The sequence below is a fragment of the Hypanus sabinus genome, unplaced genomic scaffold (genome assembly GCF_030144855.1).
Source record: "Hypanus sabinus isolate sHypSab1 unplaced genomic scaffold, sHypSab1.hap1 H_4, whole genome shotgun sequence".
Classification (NCBI taxonomy): domain Eukaryota; kingdom Metazoa; phylum Chordata; class Chondrichthyes; order Myliobatiformes; family Dasyatidae; genus Hypanus; species Hypanus sabinus.
This window is the reverse complement of record NW_026779045.1, coordinates 993,137-1,009,521: the sequence shown is the minus strand read 5'-3', so window position 1 is coordinate 1,009,521 and position 16,385 is coordinate 993,137. Positions and strand designations below refer to the sequence as shown.

At 48.0% G+C, this 16,385-nt stretch overlaps 1 protein-coding gene across 1 annotated transcript in view; it reads right to left on the bottom strand.

Annotated features, from left to right (window-relative positions):
- The window catches only part of LOC132386067 (beta-1,3-N-acetylglucosaminyltransferase lunatic fringe-like), a 53,042-nt gene that overhangs the window by 3,172 nt on the left and 33,485 nt on the right, over positions 1-16,385 (bottom strand). The window contains exons 3-7 of the mRNA XM_059958354.1: positions 15,827-15,929; positions 13,823-13,976; positions 6,557-6,642; positions 4,601-4,766; positions 3,541-3,626 (exon numbers count right to left, since the gene is read on the bottom strand). Coding sequence (XP_059814337.1) covers positions 3,541-3,626; positions 4,601-4,766; positions 6,557-6,642; positions 13,823-13,976; positions 15,827-15,929 — 595 coding nt within the window. The remainder of the gene's footprint in view (positions 1-3,540; positions 3,627-4,600; positions 4,767-6,556; positions 6,643-13,822; positions 13,977-15,826; positions 15,930-16,385) is intronic.

Here is a 16,385-nt window from a genome sequence, read left to right as displayed (position 1 = left end):
GGCTACAGTCTACCATCACTGCAGGATTTAGAATATAGAAAACCTACAGCACAATACAGGCCCTTCGGCCCACAATGCTGTGCCGAACATGTACTTACTTTAGAAATTACCTAGGGTTACCAATATCCCTCTATTTTTCTAAGCTCCATTTACCTATCCAGGAATCTGTTAAAAGACCCTATCATATCCACCTCCATGTCCATCATTGGCAGCCCATTCCACACACTCAACACCCTCTGTGTAAAAAGTTTACCCCGACATCTCCCACGTACCTACTTCCAAGCACCTTAAAACTGTGCCCTCTGATGCTAGCCATTTCAGCCCTGGGAAAAAGCCTTTGACTATCCACGCAATCAATACCTCTCATCATCTTATACACCTCTATCAGGTCACCTCTCATCCTCCGTCGCTCCAAGGGGAAAAGGCCAAGTTTACTCAACCTATTCTCATTAGGCATGCTCCCCGATCCAGGCAACATCCTTGTAAACCTCCTCTGCACTCTTTCCATAGTTCCCACATCCTTCATGTTGTGAGGAAACCAGAACTGAGAACAGTACTCCAAGTGGGGTCTAACCAGGGTCAATATATAGGTGTAACATTACCTTTCAGCTCTTGAACTCAATCCCATGGTTGATGAAGGCCAATGCTCTATATGTATCCAGGACAAAGAAGCAAGCAGGAAGAATCATTGTGGGCACTACCCACTCTGCAAACTGCCTTTCCTAAAGCTCTCTTCCAAAAAGTGCTATAGCGCTATCAAAACAAAATCTTCAAACCATTTTAGAAGTTTCTTCCCCAGGCAGTTAATCTGATCAACCATTTTAGTTAGACCCCACCCCACTCTATTACCTCATTCACTGCACTTTAATCCACTTCTTATAATGCTGTTTACATTGTAAGTGCATACTGGTATTGAAGTATTTATACACATTTTATTCTACATTTGAACTTCAACTTCTAACTTTGTTTTTATATGATTTTTTATAATTGTTGAATGTTGCTGTTTTTGTTGCATGTCATGCCCTAACCAACACATCACCGCAAAGTCCTAACACGTTGTTGTATTAGTGTGTTTAATTGTTATTTTATCTGCAATTTAACCATTAACTGCCTGCTTGTATCTTATATAACTACCTATTTACATATACAGTAACACATTAGTACATGTCCTAATGGTCACAGTATTTATATGCATTGCTTCAGTGCGTCCCCTAGCGGTTACAGTTCTTTGTATCATTCTGGAATGCTCTGCAGAGTTTTCTTGTACCATGTCATTTGAATAGGGGCTATCTGATTGGTTAACTCTTATCTGTATATATCCTTTCTATGGTATAAGAAGAGCTGAATACATGACCCCGAAATCTTTCAGTCTAGTCTCTGTTCTTTGTTCTTAGTCACTAGCCGCTGCTTCTCCGTGTTTCTGATCCGTTTTGTTCTATCAAAGCTGAATAAAACAATTATGAAGCACATTTTATGCCCCTTTCCTGACTTCTGAAAAATTCTTGGATTAAGACCTTAGAATCCAACATGTAAATATCTATAGCGAATGACCCTGGGTGGGCGAGAAGGTCCAGCAAGGAAGGGAATCCATCACCCAGCCTGCGTGTGACTCCAGACCCACCACAGACTCTTCACTGCTGTCCCAATTCAGGGGCAAAGAAGGATGGATAGTAAATGCTAGCACTGCCGGTGATGAGATAAGGAACCAGAAAATGAAGGAGCAGAGATATTCTGGAAGGAGGGGTGAAGGAGACTGCGCAAGGAGGCAGATTATGGTGGGATTTGAGGCATTACTGAGTGGAGAGTCAGTGAGGAAAGGAGCAGAACAGACAAATGGGGTGGTGCCAGTGTGACATGGACCATAGTGTCTCACGTGGCTAATTTTACAGAGGGGAGAGGGAACAGACCAAGAGAGGGACTTAACAAAAATCAGAAAAAAATTGCAGATTTGTCAAAGCCAGAAAATGTTGGAAACACTCAGCAGGCCAATCAGCTCCTGCAGAGAGAGGAACAGAGTCATTGTTGCAGGTCTAAAGGCTTTGGTCTGATTTTCCATCTGAGATCCTGTCTCTGCTCCCCTTTCCACAGATTCTGCCTGACCTGCCCAGTGTCCCCACATCTCTCCGACTGGCCCCGTGACCCCACATCTCTCCGACCGGCCCAGTGACCCCACACCTCTCCGACCGGCCCAGTGACCCCACATCTCTCTGACCGGCCCAGTATCCCCACATCTCTCCGACCGGCCCAGTGTCCCCACATCTCTCCGACCGGCCCAGTGTCCCCACATCTCTCCGACCGGCCCAGTGTCCCCACATCTCTCCGACCGGCCCAGTGTCCCCACATCTCTCCGACCGGCCCAGTGTCCCCACATCTCTCCGACCGGCCCAGTGACCCCACATCTCTCTGACCGGCCCAGTGTCCCCACATCTCTCCGACCGGCCCAGTGACCCCACATCTCTCTGACCGGCCCAGTATCCCCACATCTCTCCGACTGGCCCAGTGTCCCCACATCTCTCCGACCGGCCCAGTGTCCCCACATCTCTCCGACCGGCCCAGTGTCCCCACCTCTCTCCGACCGGCCCAGTGACCCCACATCTCTCTGACCGGCCCAGTGTCCCCACATCTCTCCGACCGGCCCAGTGTCCCCACATCTCTCCGACCGGCCCAGTGTCCCCACATCTCTCCGACCGGCCCAGTGTCCCCACATCTCTCCGACCGGCCCAGTATCCCCACATCTCTCCGACCAGCCCAGTATCCCCACATCTCTCCGACCGGCCCAGTATCCCCACATCTCTCTGACCGGCCCAGTGACCCCAGTGCTCTCTGCTTTCTCTGGAGAGATGGAAACAATGGGGCTTCAGCCATAAAACCCTGTAGGAACTCGGAAGGCCAGGCTGCATTCATGGAAAGGAACAATCGATGCTTCAGGCTGAGACTCCTCATCAGGATGGGGAAAAAACCAGAATAAGTAGTTGGAGGAGGAGGGGAGAAGTAAAAACTGGAAGGTCATAGGTGAAGCCAGTGGGTGGGGGAGCAGTCAAGTAAGAAGCTGGGAGGTGATTGGTGGAAAATGTAAAGGGCTAAAGAAGAAGGAATCTGATAGCAGAGGAAAGTGGACTTCGGGACAAAGGGAGTGAGGAGGGGACTGGGGAGGTGATAGGCAGGTGAAGAAAAGAGGAGAGGTTAGAGTGGAGTCAGGCAGGAATGAAAGAAGAGGGAAGGGGAGAGGGGGAAAATAACCAATTTAGAAAAATCGACGTTCATGCCATCAAGTTGGGGGGCTACCTGGGTGGAATATGAGGGGTTGCTCCTCCTCCACCCTGAGGATGGCCTCATCTTGGCATTTCAGCTTCAGCTGCAGGTGAGGTGAGGCAAGGCAGTGCCTCTGCCTCCACTCAGACCGCTGAGCGGTGGCAGAGTGGTAACATCCATTGGGGTTGGGATGAGGGTCACACTGTACGGAACAGACAGCTGCAATCCGAGAGCCAATCTTAGTCAATCCAATTCCTCCAAGGACACAGCAGATGCAAGTGAACTCACCTGGATGGGTCCTCATCAACAGAAAATGATCCCTTCATCTCAATGATATTTCTTTTGTTCTCAAAGGTTCCGTAACTTAAAGTGACCTAGAAGGAAACATATTAATTTAAAAATCTGTTTCCCGTTAGTTTGTTCTGCGCTCGCTTCCTGTGATGTGAATGATTTCACGATTTAAGTAACTAAAACAAACCTCTCATTGACTATCTAAGCAAACTCAGTGCAGTCATCTAGTCCAATCAACCACAATCGCAACCCATTTTCAATGTCGTCAGCCACAATTTCCCAACCACGATCCATCCCACTGTCACAAGCCCCATAGCCAATATCCTCTGGATCCAGCTTCACTTCTTCCATAACCACAATCCATTCCACTGTTCACAAGTCCCATATCCAATATCCCCTAGATCCAACTTCAACTTTTCCCCAACCACAATCCATCCCACTGTTCAACAACCCCACACCCAATGTCCTCCAGAATCAACTTTGCCTCTTCTGCAAACATAATCCATCTCACTGTTCAGAAGCCCCATCCTCCAAATCAGCAGTTCCCAACTTGGGTTCCATGGAGTTCACATAAAAAAGATTGGGAACCCCTGCTCTAAATCCAGTTTTACCTCTTTCCCAACCACGATCAATCTCACTGTTCTCACGGCCCATCCCAATGTCCTCTAGACCCATCCTCAAATTTTCCCCATCCACGATCCATCCCACTGTTCACAAGTCCCTTGTCTCCATTCCCTCCTATAACAATACTAAATATGTCCCTAGTCTGACAAACGGAGTCACCATCTGCCTCGCCATCATCTTGCACTTTATGGTTTATCAGCTCTGCACTGTCTCTGTAGCTGTTCCATGTAATTATTGTTTTACCTTGTTCTACCACAATTCACCGTGTGATGACCTGATCTTATGAACAACATACAAGACAAGCTTTTCACTGTCAATCGGTACCTTTGACAATAATAAACCAATTCCAATTGCACCGCCCTCTACGGAAGTCAGGCTGTGCTGGGCAGAGTGTTGCCCGGTCATTTCGACTCAGAGGACCAGGGTTACACACCTGGGATTGAATCTGTGCTCGGGGAACCAGCTGCAAGTTCTCCAGGTGCGAATGGAAGAGTGGACTTCGAATCAGGCTGACGCCCAGGACAGCCTCAATGATGTAACCGATGGTGCAGTCGTCAGGGAGGCGGATTCGCTCCGCCGTGTTCATAAAATGCCCGTTGCTGGTCACAAAAGGGAAGTAGTTAAATGTGCACCTTCAATAACACTTCTTTAAATTTACTTTTCAGTTCAGAAGTTAAGGTTATGGACCAAGTGCTGGTAAATCAGATAATTTACTTTTATTTACATAGACACAGCACGATAACAGACCCTTCCAGCCTAATGAGTCCATGCCAACCAATTACACCCATGTGACCAATTAACCTACCAGCCCTCATGTCCTCAGACTGTGGGAGGAAACTGGAACACTCAGAGGTAACCCATGTGGGCACAGGGAGAATGTCTAACTGTGTTCGGATTGGAACCCCAATCACTGGGGCTGTAATAGCGTTACCCTAACCGTGCTGCTCCGTGGAAACAGGGATCGGAAGGCCTGTTTGATTCTCTCTCTCTCTCCTTGATGGTTATTCCACAAGGGTTAGCCACGTTTCCTGTCCCCTCCCGGGTGTGGCTAACCTCGGGCTATCTGAATGGCATTTCTGTCACCAGTATTGCTGGGGAAAGTGGCTGAGGCAGAAACAATAACAACATCATTTATAGATCGATCGATTGATTGATTGATCGTGATAGAGCAGGACAGAGCCTTCCAGACTTTCAAGTTGCACCACCCAGCAACCCCCGATTTAACCCGAATCTAATCATGGTTCAATTATAATAACTAATTTATAAAACAGTTGGGCAGGGAAGTTACAGAGGGTGTTGGATGTGGATGTAGAATTTTCATTTGTCTTGCATTTTACATATTATCTATAGTTGTTCAGTGAATTTACCAGTAATTGAAATATAGCTGATCCTGCATTTTTTCTAGAAGCTTCTTGGTATTTCTGCGGAAAGTATCACACCATTTGAATCTGCCTGTTTCATAGGCTACAGCGTGTCTTATCTCCAGTCTGACTGCATGTTAACCACAACCTTTTCATCTTTATCTTCCTGATTCTTTGACAGAGCCAGCGATTAGTGCTCAGGCTCTGCTGCTGTCTGTGAGGAGTTGGTGCTTTTCCTCGGTAACCACATCAGGTTTCGCTGGGCGGTCCGGTTTCCTCTCACTTCCCAACCAGGCAGAGGTGAGCTGTGGGCATGCGTCACTGGCACCCAAAGGTGGCAATGCTTCGGGGCTGCACCCAGCACATCCTCAGACTCTGCTGGTCGTTGGCATGAGCAACACATTTCACTACAACACACACAGAGCGCTGGAGGAACTCAGCAGGTCAGGCAGCATCTGTGGAAAGAGTACAGTGGACGTTTCGGGCCGAGACCCTTCGGCAGGACTGAGAAGGAATAAAAAGGTGGGGGGAGGGGAAGGAGGCTCGCCGGAAGGCGATAGAAGAAGCCAAGGGGTGGGAAAAGTCAAGGGCTGGAGGAGAAAGAATCTGATAGGAGAGGAGAGTGGACAATAGGAGAAAGGGAAGGAGGGGGGGACCCAGGGGGAAGTAATAAGCAGCTGAAAAGAGGTTTGTTTCAATGTACGTTTTGATAATTTGATAAGAATGAGACAAATAAAGCCAATCTTTATCTTAAATAGAAGTGGTTCCATATTTGCTGGAAATCCTGATGAAGGCTCTCATCCCGAAACTGTTCATTCATTTTGATCGACACTGCCTGACCTGCTGAGTTCCTCCAGTATTTTGTGTGCAACTAATCATGTTTATCAAATGATGGGCAAGGATCACAAAAAAACTTCACACCAGGGTCAACAAGAAACTGATGGAAAGGTCTCGGTCGACAAAGGTCAGTGCAGGGGCATCACTGGATGAATGTTTCGTCAAGTCCTCCGGAGATGGCAAACACCTACCTGGCCCAGGGCATCATCTTCAGTGCCAAGCCACGGCTGATACAGAACCCAGCACCTCCTGTGGCAAACCAAAAGTGCACCGATTTCTGTGAAAACAAGACCAAACATTCTTATCCTCCTCGCTCCAGAGAAAATAAACCCTTCTTCTCTGATCCCCAGGGAAAACAGACCCCATATCTCTGATCCCCAGGGAAAACAGACCCCACATCTCTGATCCCCAGGGAAAACAGACCCCACATCTCTGATCCCCAGGGAAAACAGACCCCACATCTCTGATCCCCAGGGAAAATAAACCCCTCTTCTCTGATCCCCAGGGAAAATAAACCCCTCTTCTCTGATCCCCAGGGAAAACAGACCCCATATCTCTGATCCCCAGGGAAAACAGACCCCACATCTCTGATCCCCAGGGAAAACAGACCCCACATCTCTGATCCCCAGGGAAAACAGAGCCCACATCTCTGATCCCCAGGGAAAATAAACCCCTCTTCTCTGATCCCCAGGGAAAATAAACCCCTCTTCTCTGATCCCCAGGGAAAAGGGACCCCTCTTCTCTGATCCCCAGGGAAAAGAGACCCCTCTTCTCTGATCCCCAGGGAAAACAGACCCCACATCTTTGACCCCCAGGGAAAACAGACCCCTCTTCTCTGATCCCCAGGGAAAACAGATCCTCTTCTCAGATCCCCAGGGAAAACAGACCCCACATCTCTGATCCCCAGGGAAAACAGACCCCTCTTCTCTGATCCCCAGGGAAAACAGACCCCACATCTCTGATCCCCAGGGAAAACAGACCCCACATCTCTGATCCCCAGGGAAAACAGACCCCTCTTCTCTGATCCCCAGGGAAAACAGACCCCACATCTCTGATCCCCAGGGAAAACAGACCCCACATCTCTGATCCCCAGGGAAAACAGATCCTTTTCTCTGATTCCCAGGGAAAACAGACCCCTCTTCTCTGATCCCCAGGGAAAATAAACCCCTCTTCTCTGATCCCCAGGGAAAATAAACCCCTCTTCTCTGATCCCCAGGGAAAAGAGACCCCTCTTCTCTGATCCCCCCTCTTCTCTGATCCCCATGGAAAACAGACCCCACATCTTTGACCCCCAGGGAAAACAGACCCCTCTTCTCTGATCCCCAGGGAAAACAGATCCTCTTCTCTGATCCCCAGGGAAAACAGACCCCACATCTCTGATCCCCAGGGAAAACAGACCCCTCTTCTCTGATCCCCAGGGAAAACAGATCCTCTTCTCTGATCCCCAGGGAAAACAGACCCCACATCTCTGATCCCCAGGGAAAACAGACTCCACATCTCTGATCCCAGAGAAAACAGATCCTCGTCTCTGATCCCCAAGGAAAACAGACCCCTCTTCTCTGATCCCCAGGGAAAACAGACCCCACATCTCTGATCCCCAGGGAAAACAGACCTCACATCTCTGATCCCCAGGGAAAACAGACCCCTCTTCTCTGATCCCCAGGGAAAACAGACCCCACATCTCTGATCCCCAGGGAAAACAGAGCCCACATCTCTGATCCCCAGGGAAAATAAACCCCTCTTCTCTGATCCCCAGGGAAAATAAACCCCTCTTCTCTGATCCCCAGGGAAAAGAGACCCCTCTTCTGATCCCCAGGGAAAAGAGACCCCTCTTCTCTGATCCCCAGGGAAAACAGACCCCACATCTTTGACCCCCAGGGAAAACAGACCCCTCTTCTCTGATCCCCAGGGAAAACAGATCCTCTTCTCAGATCCCCAGGGAAAACAGACCCCACATCTCTGATCCCCAGGGAAAACAGACCCCTCTTCTCTGATCCCCAGGGAAAACAGACCCCTTTTCTCTGATCCCCAGGGAAAACAGACCCCTCTTCTCTGATCCCCAGGGAAAACAGACCCCTCTTCTCTGATCCCCAGGGAAAACAGACCCCTCTTCTCTGATCCCCAGGGAAAACAGACCACTCATCTCTGATCCCCAGGGAATTCAGACCCCACTTCTCTGATCCCCAGGGAAAACAGACCCCTTTTCTCTGATCCCCTGGGAAAACTGACCACTCATCTCTGATCCCCAGGGAATACAGACCCCTCTTCTCTGATCCCCAGGGAAAACAGACCCCTCTTCTCTGATCTCTCCTCATAACCTCACCTCACCATTAACCTTGCCCTGATCCTGACATCCTGTCTGCCTGCTCTGCACTTTCTCAATTACTGTAACAAGTTATTCCGCAACCTGGTGCTGTTTTCCCCTTGATGTGATGAAATGATCTGTGTGGACAGTGTGCTCAGGGTGACAAGGTAGCACCATGCTTAGCGCGACGCTATTACAGCTCGGGGCATCAGAGGTCAGAGTCCAATTCCGATGTTCTCTGTACGTGCTCCCTGTGGAATGCATGAGTTTCCTCCGGGTGCTCTGGTTTCCTCCCACAGTTCAAAGTCATACTGGTTAGTAACTTAAATTGTCATTGTAAATTGTCATGTGATTAGGGTAGGGTTAAATCAGGGGTTGCTGGGCAATGCAGTTCAAAGCGCCAGAAGGGCTTATTCTACATTGCATCCCAATAAATTTAATAAAGCAATGTTTTTTTCTATGTATGTACCAATTTATTGATTTCCACCGGTACGTCTGAAACCTCCTGTTAATTATGCAGAAAGCTGTTGATGTCTTTTACTTTTTCTTTCTCTTCCTGCTACTGTGTCTTGGTTGTACTGACCACTGGCATGCTCCTCATATTCCTCATTGCTCATGTGGGCCACAGGGCAATATGATAGAGCAGCAGCTGGCAAAATGTTTTATAGTACCAGCGATCGGTGTTCAATTCCCGCTGCAGTCCATAAGGAGTTAGTACATTCTCCCCATGACTGTGTGGGTTACCTCCCACATTCCAGAGATGTATGGGTTGATGTTACTGAGTAGCGGGCATGCTGTGTTGTATATGGTGACATATTTGTCCCTTGTTAATAAATTTACCCTGAACTCTGCTCTTTCCTCATAGCCTTGTTACCTGCACCTACGTGCTTCCGCCACTAGATGGAGCTGCATCCAAGTATGGCAACACCAACACATCACAAACTAACACACAGGGCACACGAGAGAGAGAAAGGAGAGTGGAGCGGCCCCTCGGCCCCTCAGTTCTGTCCCACTAATTCAATGAGATCATGGCTGACCAACCCCAGGTCTCATCACCTTATCCCTCAGTTCCCAGATCCCACCTCCTTTAGGAAGATTACTACCGTCCCGGTACCTGAGAAAACCAAGATAACATTCCGAGACAACTGACAACCTGTGGCTCTGACACACACCATCATAAAGAGCTTGGATTTCAAAGAGAGGTTTCACAGACGACCTTGATTGATGATTTTGCACCTTATCATTTACCCGCACTGCACTTTCTCTGTAGCTGTACACTTTATTCTGCAATGTTATTGTCAAGATTGAAAATCGTTTAATGTCATTTCCTGTACACTGGTGTTAAGGAGACCAAAGTAATTGTTACTCCAGATCAGAGTACAAAAAACACAATAAGATAAGGAACAATAATTTTTAAAAACAGTAAAAAATGGAAAACTCATATACACTGATTGACTGATAGTGTCCATAAAGTAACGCTAGGCCCAGGAGTGTCTGCACATAAGGTGACGCTGACAGGAAATGATGGTGGTTGAGGGTATGGAGGGTGGGTTAGTGGATGGAGGTGTTGATCAGCCTTGCTGCTTGGGGAAAGTAACTGTTTTTGAGTCTAGTGGACCTGCCATGGATTGTGCTTTGTTCTACCTCGATGCACTGTGAAACGAATGTGGAACACAGAACAGCATAGCACAGGAACAGGCCCTTCAGCCCACAATGTTGTACTGAACCAGCTAAAATGCAAATCAAATGTCCGTATCCCTCCATCTTCCTCACATCCATGTTTCTATCCAAACTTCTCTTAAAAGCCTCGGATGTTTTAGCCTCCACTACCATATCAAACATCCACCACTCTCTGAGTAAAAAACTTACCCTTCACATCCCCCTTGAACCTACCCTGTCACCTTCAATGCATGCCCCCTGGTGTTAGACATTTCAACCCAGGGAAACAGATACTCTCCATCTCCTCTATTTATAATTCTCATAATCTTGTAAACTTCTTTCAGATCTCCCCTCAGCCTCCAATGCTGCGGCAACACAATCCAAGTTTATCCAGCCTCCTGTGATAGCGTGTGCCCTCCAAACCAGGCAGTGGCCTGGTAAATCTCTTCTGCACCCTCTCCAAAGCCTCAACGTCCTTCCTATTGATGAGGCAAACCAGAAATGTACTGAACACTCCAGTTTTGTAAAGTTGCAACGTAACCTCCTGACTCGAACTCGGTGCCTCGACTAGTGAAAGCAGGGATGTGTGTGAATGGTATCACTGTATCTGGGTGCATGTGACAGTAATGGTATTACAGCGCCAGTGACCCGGGTTCAACTCCATCGCTGTCTGTAAGAAGTTTGTACGCTCTCCCATGAACATGGAGGGTTTTCTGGTTGGTCTAGTTTCTGCCCACATTCCAAGGACTAATGAGGCAATGGTGGCATGAGTGTAACTGGGTGACGTGGGCTTGTTGGGCCAGAAGGGTCTATTACTGGGCAGTATCTCTAAATAAATACATAATGCAACAACAATTATCTACCTCTCTTTAGAGGATTCGGCCTCCATGACACTCCAGGGTATAAAACTCCAGAGAGTCACCATTCACTGCGAGAAGAAATTTCTACGCCGCTCAGTTTCAAATGCCTAGTTTCTCAGCTTGGAAAAACGTAGCCTCCTTCACAATTCTCCCACTGATGCAAACACTTCAACATACCCACCCCATCGTACGGTACAGAAACAGGTGGAAGGGGATGTCGTGATGGGGACGCTGTGTGTTACGGTCACGTGCAGAGCCGCTGACGACACCAAGCCATGATGCAGAATTAAGTTTTTCACTCTACCTCGATCCTCCAAGAGGAGCACACACCTATTGCGTGCGTCAATGACCCGGAGAGCTAGTGTATGTTGGCTGAAGTCGGGGCTTTATGCTTTGGCTCCTGTAGGGTCACTGTTTTCCAAATAGGTAGAAAATTCAAAAGTCAGAGGTGCAAAGGGGACTTGGGAGTCCTTGTGCAGGATTCCCTAAAGGTTAACTTGCAGGTTGAGTCGGTGGTGAGGAAGACAAATGCAATGTTAGCATTTATTTCAAGAGGACGAGAATATGAAAGCAAGGATGTAATGCTGAGGCTCTATAAAGCATTGGTCAGGCTGTGCTTGCAGTATTGTAAGCTGTTTTTGGTCCCTCATCTGAGAAAAGATGTGCTGGCCTTGGAAAAGGTCCAAAGGAGGTTCAGGAGAATAATTCTGGGAATGAAAAGAACGTTAATGTTAATGTTCGAGGAGCGTTTCTATACTCACTGGAGTTTAGAAGAATGAGGGGGAATTTCATTGAAGCCTATCAGATATTGAAAGGCCTAGATAGTATGGATGTGGAGAGGATGTCTCCTATAGTGGGGGAGTCTGGGACCGGAAAGCAGAGCCAAAGAATAGATGAGGAGGAATTTCTTCAGCCAGAAGGTGGTGAATCTGTGGAATTCATTGCCACAAATGGCTGTGGAGGCTGAGTCATTGAGTGTACTCAAGGCAGTGGTTGCTAGTTTCTTGGTTAGTCAGGGTATTAAAGGTTTTGGGGAGAAAGCAGGAGAATAGAGTTGAGAGGGATAATAAATCAGGCATGATGGAATGGCAGAGTGGACTCCATTCCGTCTAATTCCACTCCCTGTGTCTTATGGTTCCAGGAAGATGATGTGCCAGGAGCTGGAATGGCATACCAGTCCACAACTTCCTCAACTCTATTCCTTAGAGTCAGAGAACACTACAGCACAGAAACAAACCCTTCAGTCATCCAGTCCATAATGATCTGGTCTTCTGCCTAGTCCCATCTACCTGCAGCCTTCAAACTGCTCCTCATCCATGTGCCCATCCAAACTTCTCTTAAACAATAGAAGGAACCATCACTTCTTCTGGCAGCTTGATCCACCCTCTGAGAGCAGAAGCTCTTCCTCAGATTCCCCTTAAATATTTCACCTTTCACACTTAACCTATGACCTCTTGCTCTTGTCTCACTCACCCTGAGGGGAAAAAGCCCTAATGGATTCACCCCATCTCTACCCCTCATTGATTTGGATACTTCTATTGCCCTTCCTAAATCGAAGTATTGAGTACAGCAGTTGGGATGCCATGATGAAATTGTACAAGATGTTAGTAATGCCAAATTTGAAGTATTGTGTGCAGTTCAGGTCACCTACCTGTAGGGAAGGTAGAAAGAGTACAGAGAAGATTTACAAGGATGCTGTTGGGTGTGAGGACTTGAGTTATACGGAAAGGTTGAATAGGTTACAACTTTATTCCCCGGAGTGTAGCAGAATGAGGGGAGATTTGATAGCAGTATATGAAATTATGAGCGGTCATTATCATCATTTTGTGCCAAATCTATGAAGGGTCCAGATGGGTAAATGCACGTAGGCTTTTTCCATGAGGTTGGGTGAGACTAGAATGAGAGGTCAGAGGTAAGGCTGAAAGGGGAATACTTAAGGAGAACTTCCTCACTCAGAGCGTGGTGAGAGTGCAACGAGCTGCCAGTGGAGGTGGTGGATGATTGCAACATTTAAGACAAGTTTGGATAGGTACATGGCTGGGAGGAGAGGTATGGAGGGCTGTAGTCTGGGTGTGGCTTGATGGGACTAGGCAGAACAGCAGTTTTGCACAGACTAGACAGACAACACTAGATTTCTGTGTTGTCGTGCTTGATGACTCAATAACTCTCCCATTATTCTCCTACGCTCCAGGGAATGAAGTCTTAATCTTTTCTTGTAACTCAGGTCCTCAAGTGCAGGCAACGTCCTTGTCAATTTTCTCTTTACACTCCCTGCAATTAGTAACTGTTTTAAGATTGGCTTTATTTATCACATGTACGTCAAGGTGCTACGTGCGTTTTAGCCTCACATCAAGCCGGTGAGGATTGTGCTGGGTGCCACGCTTCTGTTGCCAACAAAGCACGCCAGAAACAAATTAATCCTTCCTGGCACATCTTTCCTTTGCACCTGGAAGAAACCCACACAGCCACAGGGAGGATCTACAAACTCTTTACAGACCGTGGCAGGAATCAAACCTAATCGGTGATCACTGGTGCTATAAAATTACTGCACTAAACGCTACACACCGTACCGCGCCGAGTGAAATTTAAATTCCAGCGGGATTCCTGTCGCTGGGAAGTCTGGAGCCGCTCACCGTTTTATTGTTGGGCAGCTTCTCAGATGCCTCAATTGGCCGGTCCAGGCTGGGCTTTCCCACGTAGACGTCCTGCGTCGGGGGGAAGCTGGACAGGAGCTCGAGCAGAGCGCGGACGTTGACATAGTTATCGTCGTCGACGTGGCAGAACCACCTGGAGAGAGGGGCAGAGAGAAGAGGGGCAGGGGTAAGCCTTCCGCACCACTGAACAGAGCACTGAAATCAGGAAGGAGATACAGGAGCCTCAGGGCCCATACCAGCAGATTCAGGGACAGTTACAACCCATCAACTATCGTGCGCCCGAACCACAGTGAATATCTTCACTTGCCTCAACACTGAACTGTTCCCACAACCAATGGCCTCCCTTTCAAGGGTTCTTCATCTCATGTTCTTGATATTTAATATTATAATCATTATTATTTTCTTTGTTCTATTTAGCACATTGCTTGTTTGTCCATCCTGTAGGGTGTGGCCTTTCATTGATTCGATTATGTTTCTTGGGTTTACTGTAAATGCCTACAAGATAATGAATCTCAGGGTGACATATATGTACTTGGATAATTAATTTACTCAACTTTGGTGTTGACATTCCCCATGTACCTGCTACCTTCCATCGCTAGATGGCGCTTCATACAGCAATGATCCACCTACACGCCACTAATTACCACTCACAAGTGCATGAGAGGAAACGGAGTGGGAACTGGCCACTCAGCCCCTCAGTTCTGTCCCACTATTTCAATGAGATCTTGTCAATTCAATGAAATCATTGTTTGTCTGCCCTGTCGGCTGCGGCCTTTCATCGATCGTGTTGTTTTTCTTGCATTTGCTGTGGATACCTGCAAGAAAATGAATCTCGGGGTAGCGTATGGTGACGTGTGTGTACTTTGGTAATGTTTACTTTGAGCTTTGGCTTTTGAAGAGTGGGCTGCCAACATCAGCGGTCACTCAGAGCCTGGACGGTGGACTTCAGAGTGGTGAGAGGGTGTGTGGGGAGGAAGTCAGGCTCAGGGAGAAAGGCCTAGGTGTGACTCTCCCTCACCCAGACAGAGGGTCCAATGAGCTGCTCGGAGCAAAGGCCCCCGGTGAAGCCAGAGTGCGGACGCTGGTTCCGATGGGGAAGGGGAAATCAATGGGAGGCTGGCCGTTTGTGGAGGGGTGAGGGGTGAGGTCGGCAACTGTGCAAATAGTGTGGAGTGTGCCAGAGAGTGGTGGAGTGTGTGTGAGAGCACATAGAGAATGGTCTGTATGGACTGCAAGAATACAATGCTTATCACTGTATCTCAGTAAAAGGAAAAACAATCCTTGGACAGAATGGAAGTAAGTGGATTCAGGACTGATGAACTCCATTGGGATTCTCCCTCTCAACCCATTCTCCTGCCTTCTCCCCATCACCTTTGATGCCCTTATAAATCACGAACCTATCAACCTCTGCTTTAAATACACGCAACGACTTGGCCTCCACAGCCGTCCGTGGCAATGAATTCCACAGATTCACCACCCTCTGGCTAAAGAAATTCCTCCTTTCTTTTCTAAAGGGATCTCACCCTATTATGAGGCTCTGCCTGCTGGTCCTAGATTTGCCCATTATATGAAACATCCTCTCCACATCTACTCGCTCTCTAGGCATTTCTACAGGTTTCAATGAGATCCCTCCTCATTCATCAAAACCCCAGCGAGTACAGGACTAGAGCCATCAGATGTTCCTCATACATGAACCTCATCTGAACCCTCTCCGGTACCAGCCCATCCTTCCTTGGATGCCCTAACTCTGAGAGTGAGCTGTGAATCTTTGCAACTGTCTGCCCTGCAGTGTTGTACAGACTCTATCCCTTGGTGAGGTAGATATGGAGCCCGAAACGGAAATCTTTCTGTGCCTTACGGAGCTCGGTGGCTCTATGAAGGGCGTGCAACAACTAGCCACTGCCTCCGCTGCCCCAGCCCTGACGCTCCCTGCTCACCCACACTGCGTTGTTACCTCTGCCACGCACCGCCCCGGTAACCTACCTCAGGCGTGATGCCACAAACACATCGAACTCCGCCGCCATCTTGCATGACAAGGCTTGGTGGCTGTGGGCAGAAGAGCAATTGGTATTGATGACCCGGTGACCTGTGAGAGGTTAGAGGTAAGACATGGCCAGAGAGAGAGAAAGAGAGAATGGTAACTGAAATTTCTTAAACACAGAGACAACGAGCACAGAACAGGCCCTTCAGCCCAACTTGTCTGTGCCAACTGTACTGCCCAGCAATCAGGCCCCTTCTGCTCACATTTAGTCCCTGGCCCTCAGAATTTCTCCTCTTCACATATTTTTCTAGTTGCCTCTTAAATGTCGCTGACATGTTCCTCTCAACCACCATTTCTGGCAGCTCATTCCTAATACGTAGCACCCTCTGCATGAACTGTTGCCCCTGATGTCGCTTTTAAATCTCTCACCCCTGACCTTACATATGTGTTCATATTTTGGCTCCTTGCCCCACCCCCACCTTTGCCAGTCCCACTGAAGGGTCTCAGCCTGAAACTTCGACTGTTTATTCATTTCCACAGATGCTGCCCGAACAGCTGAGC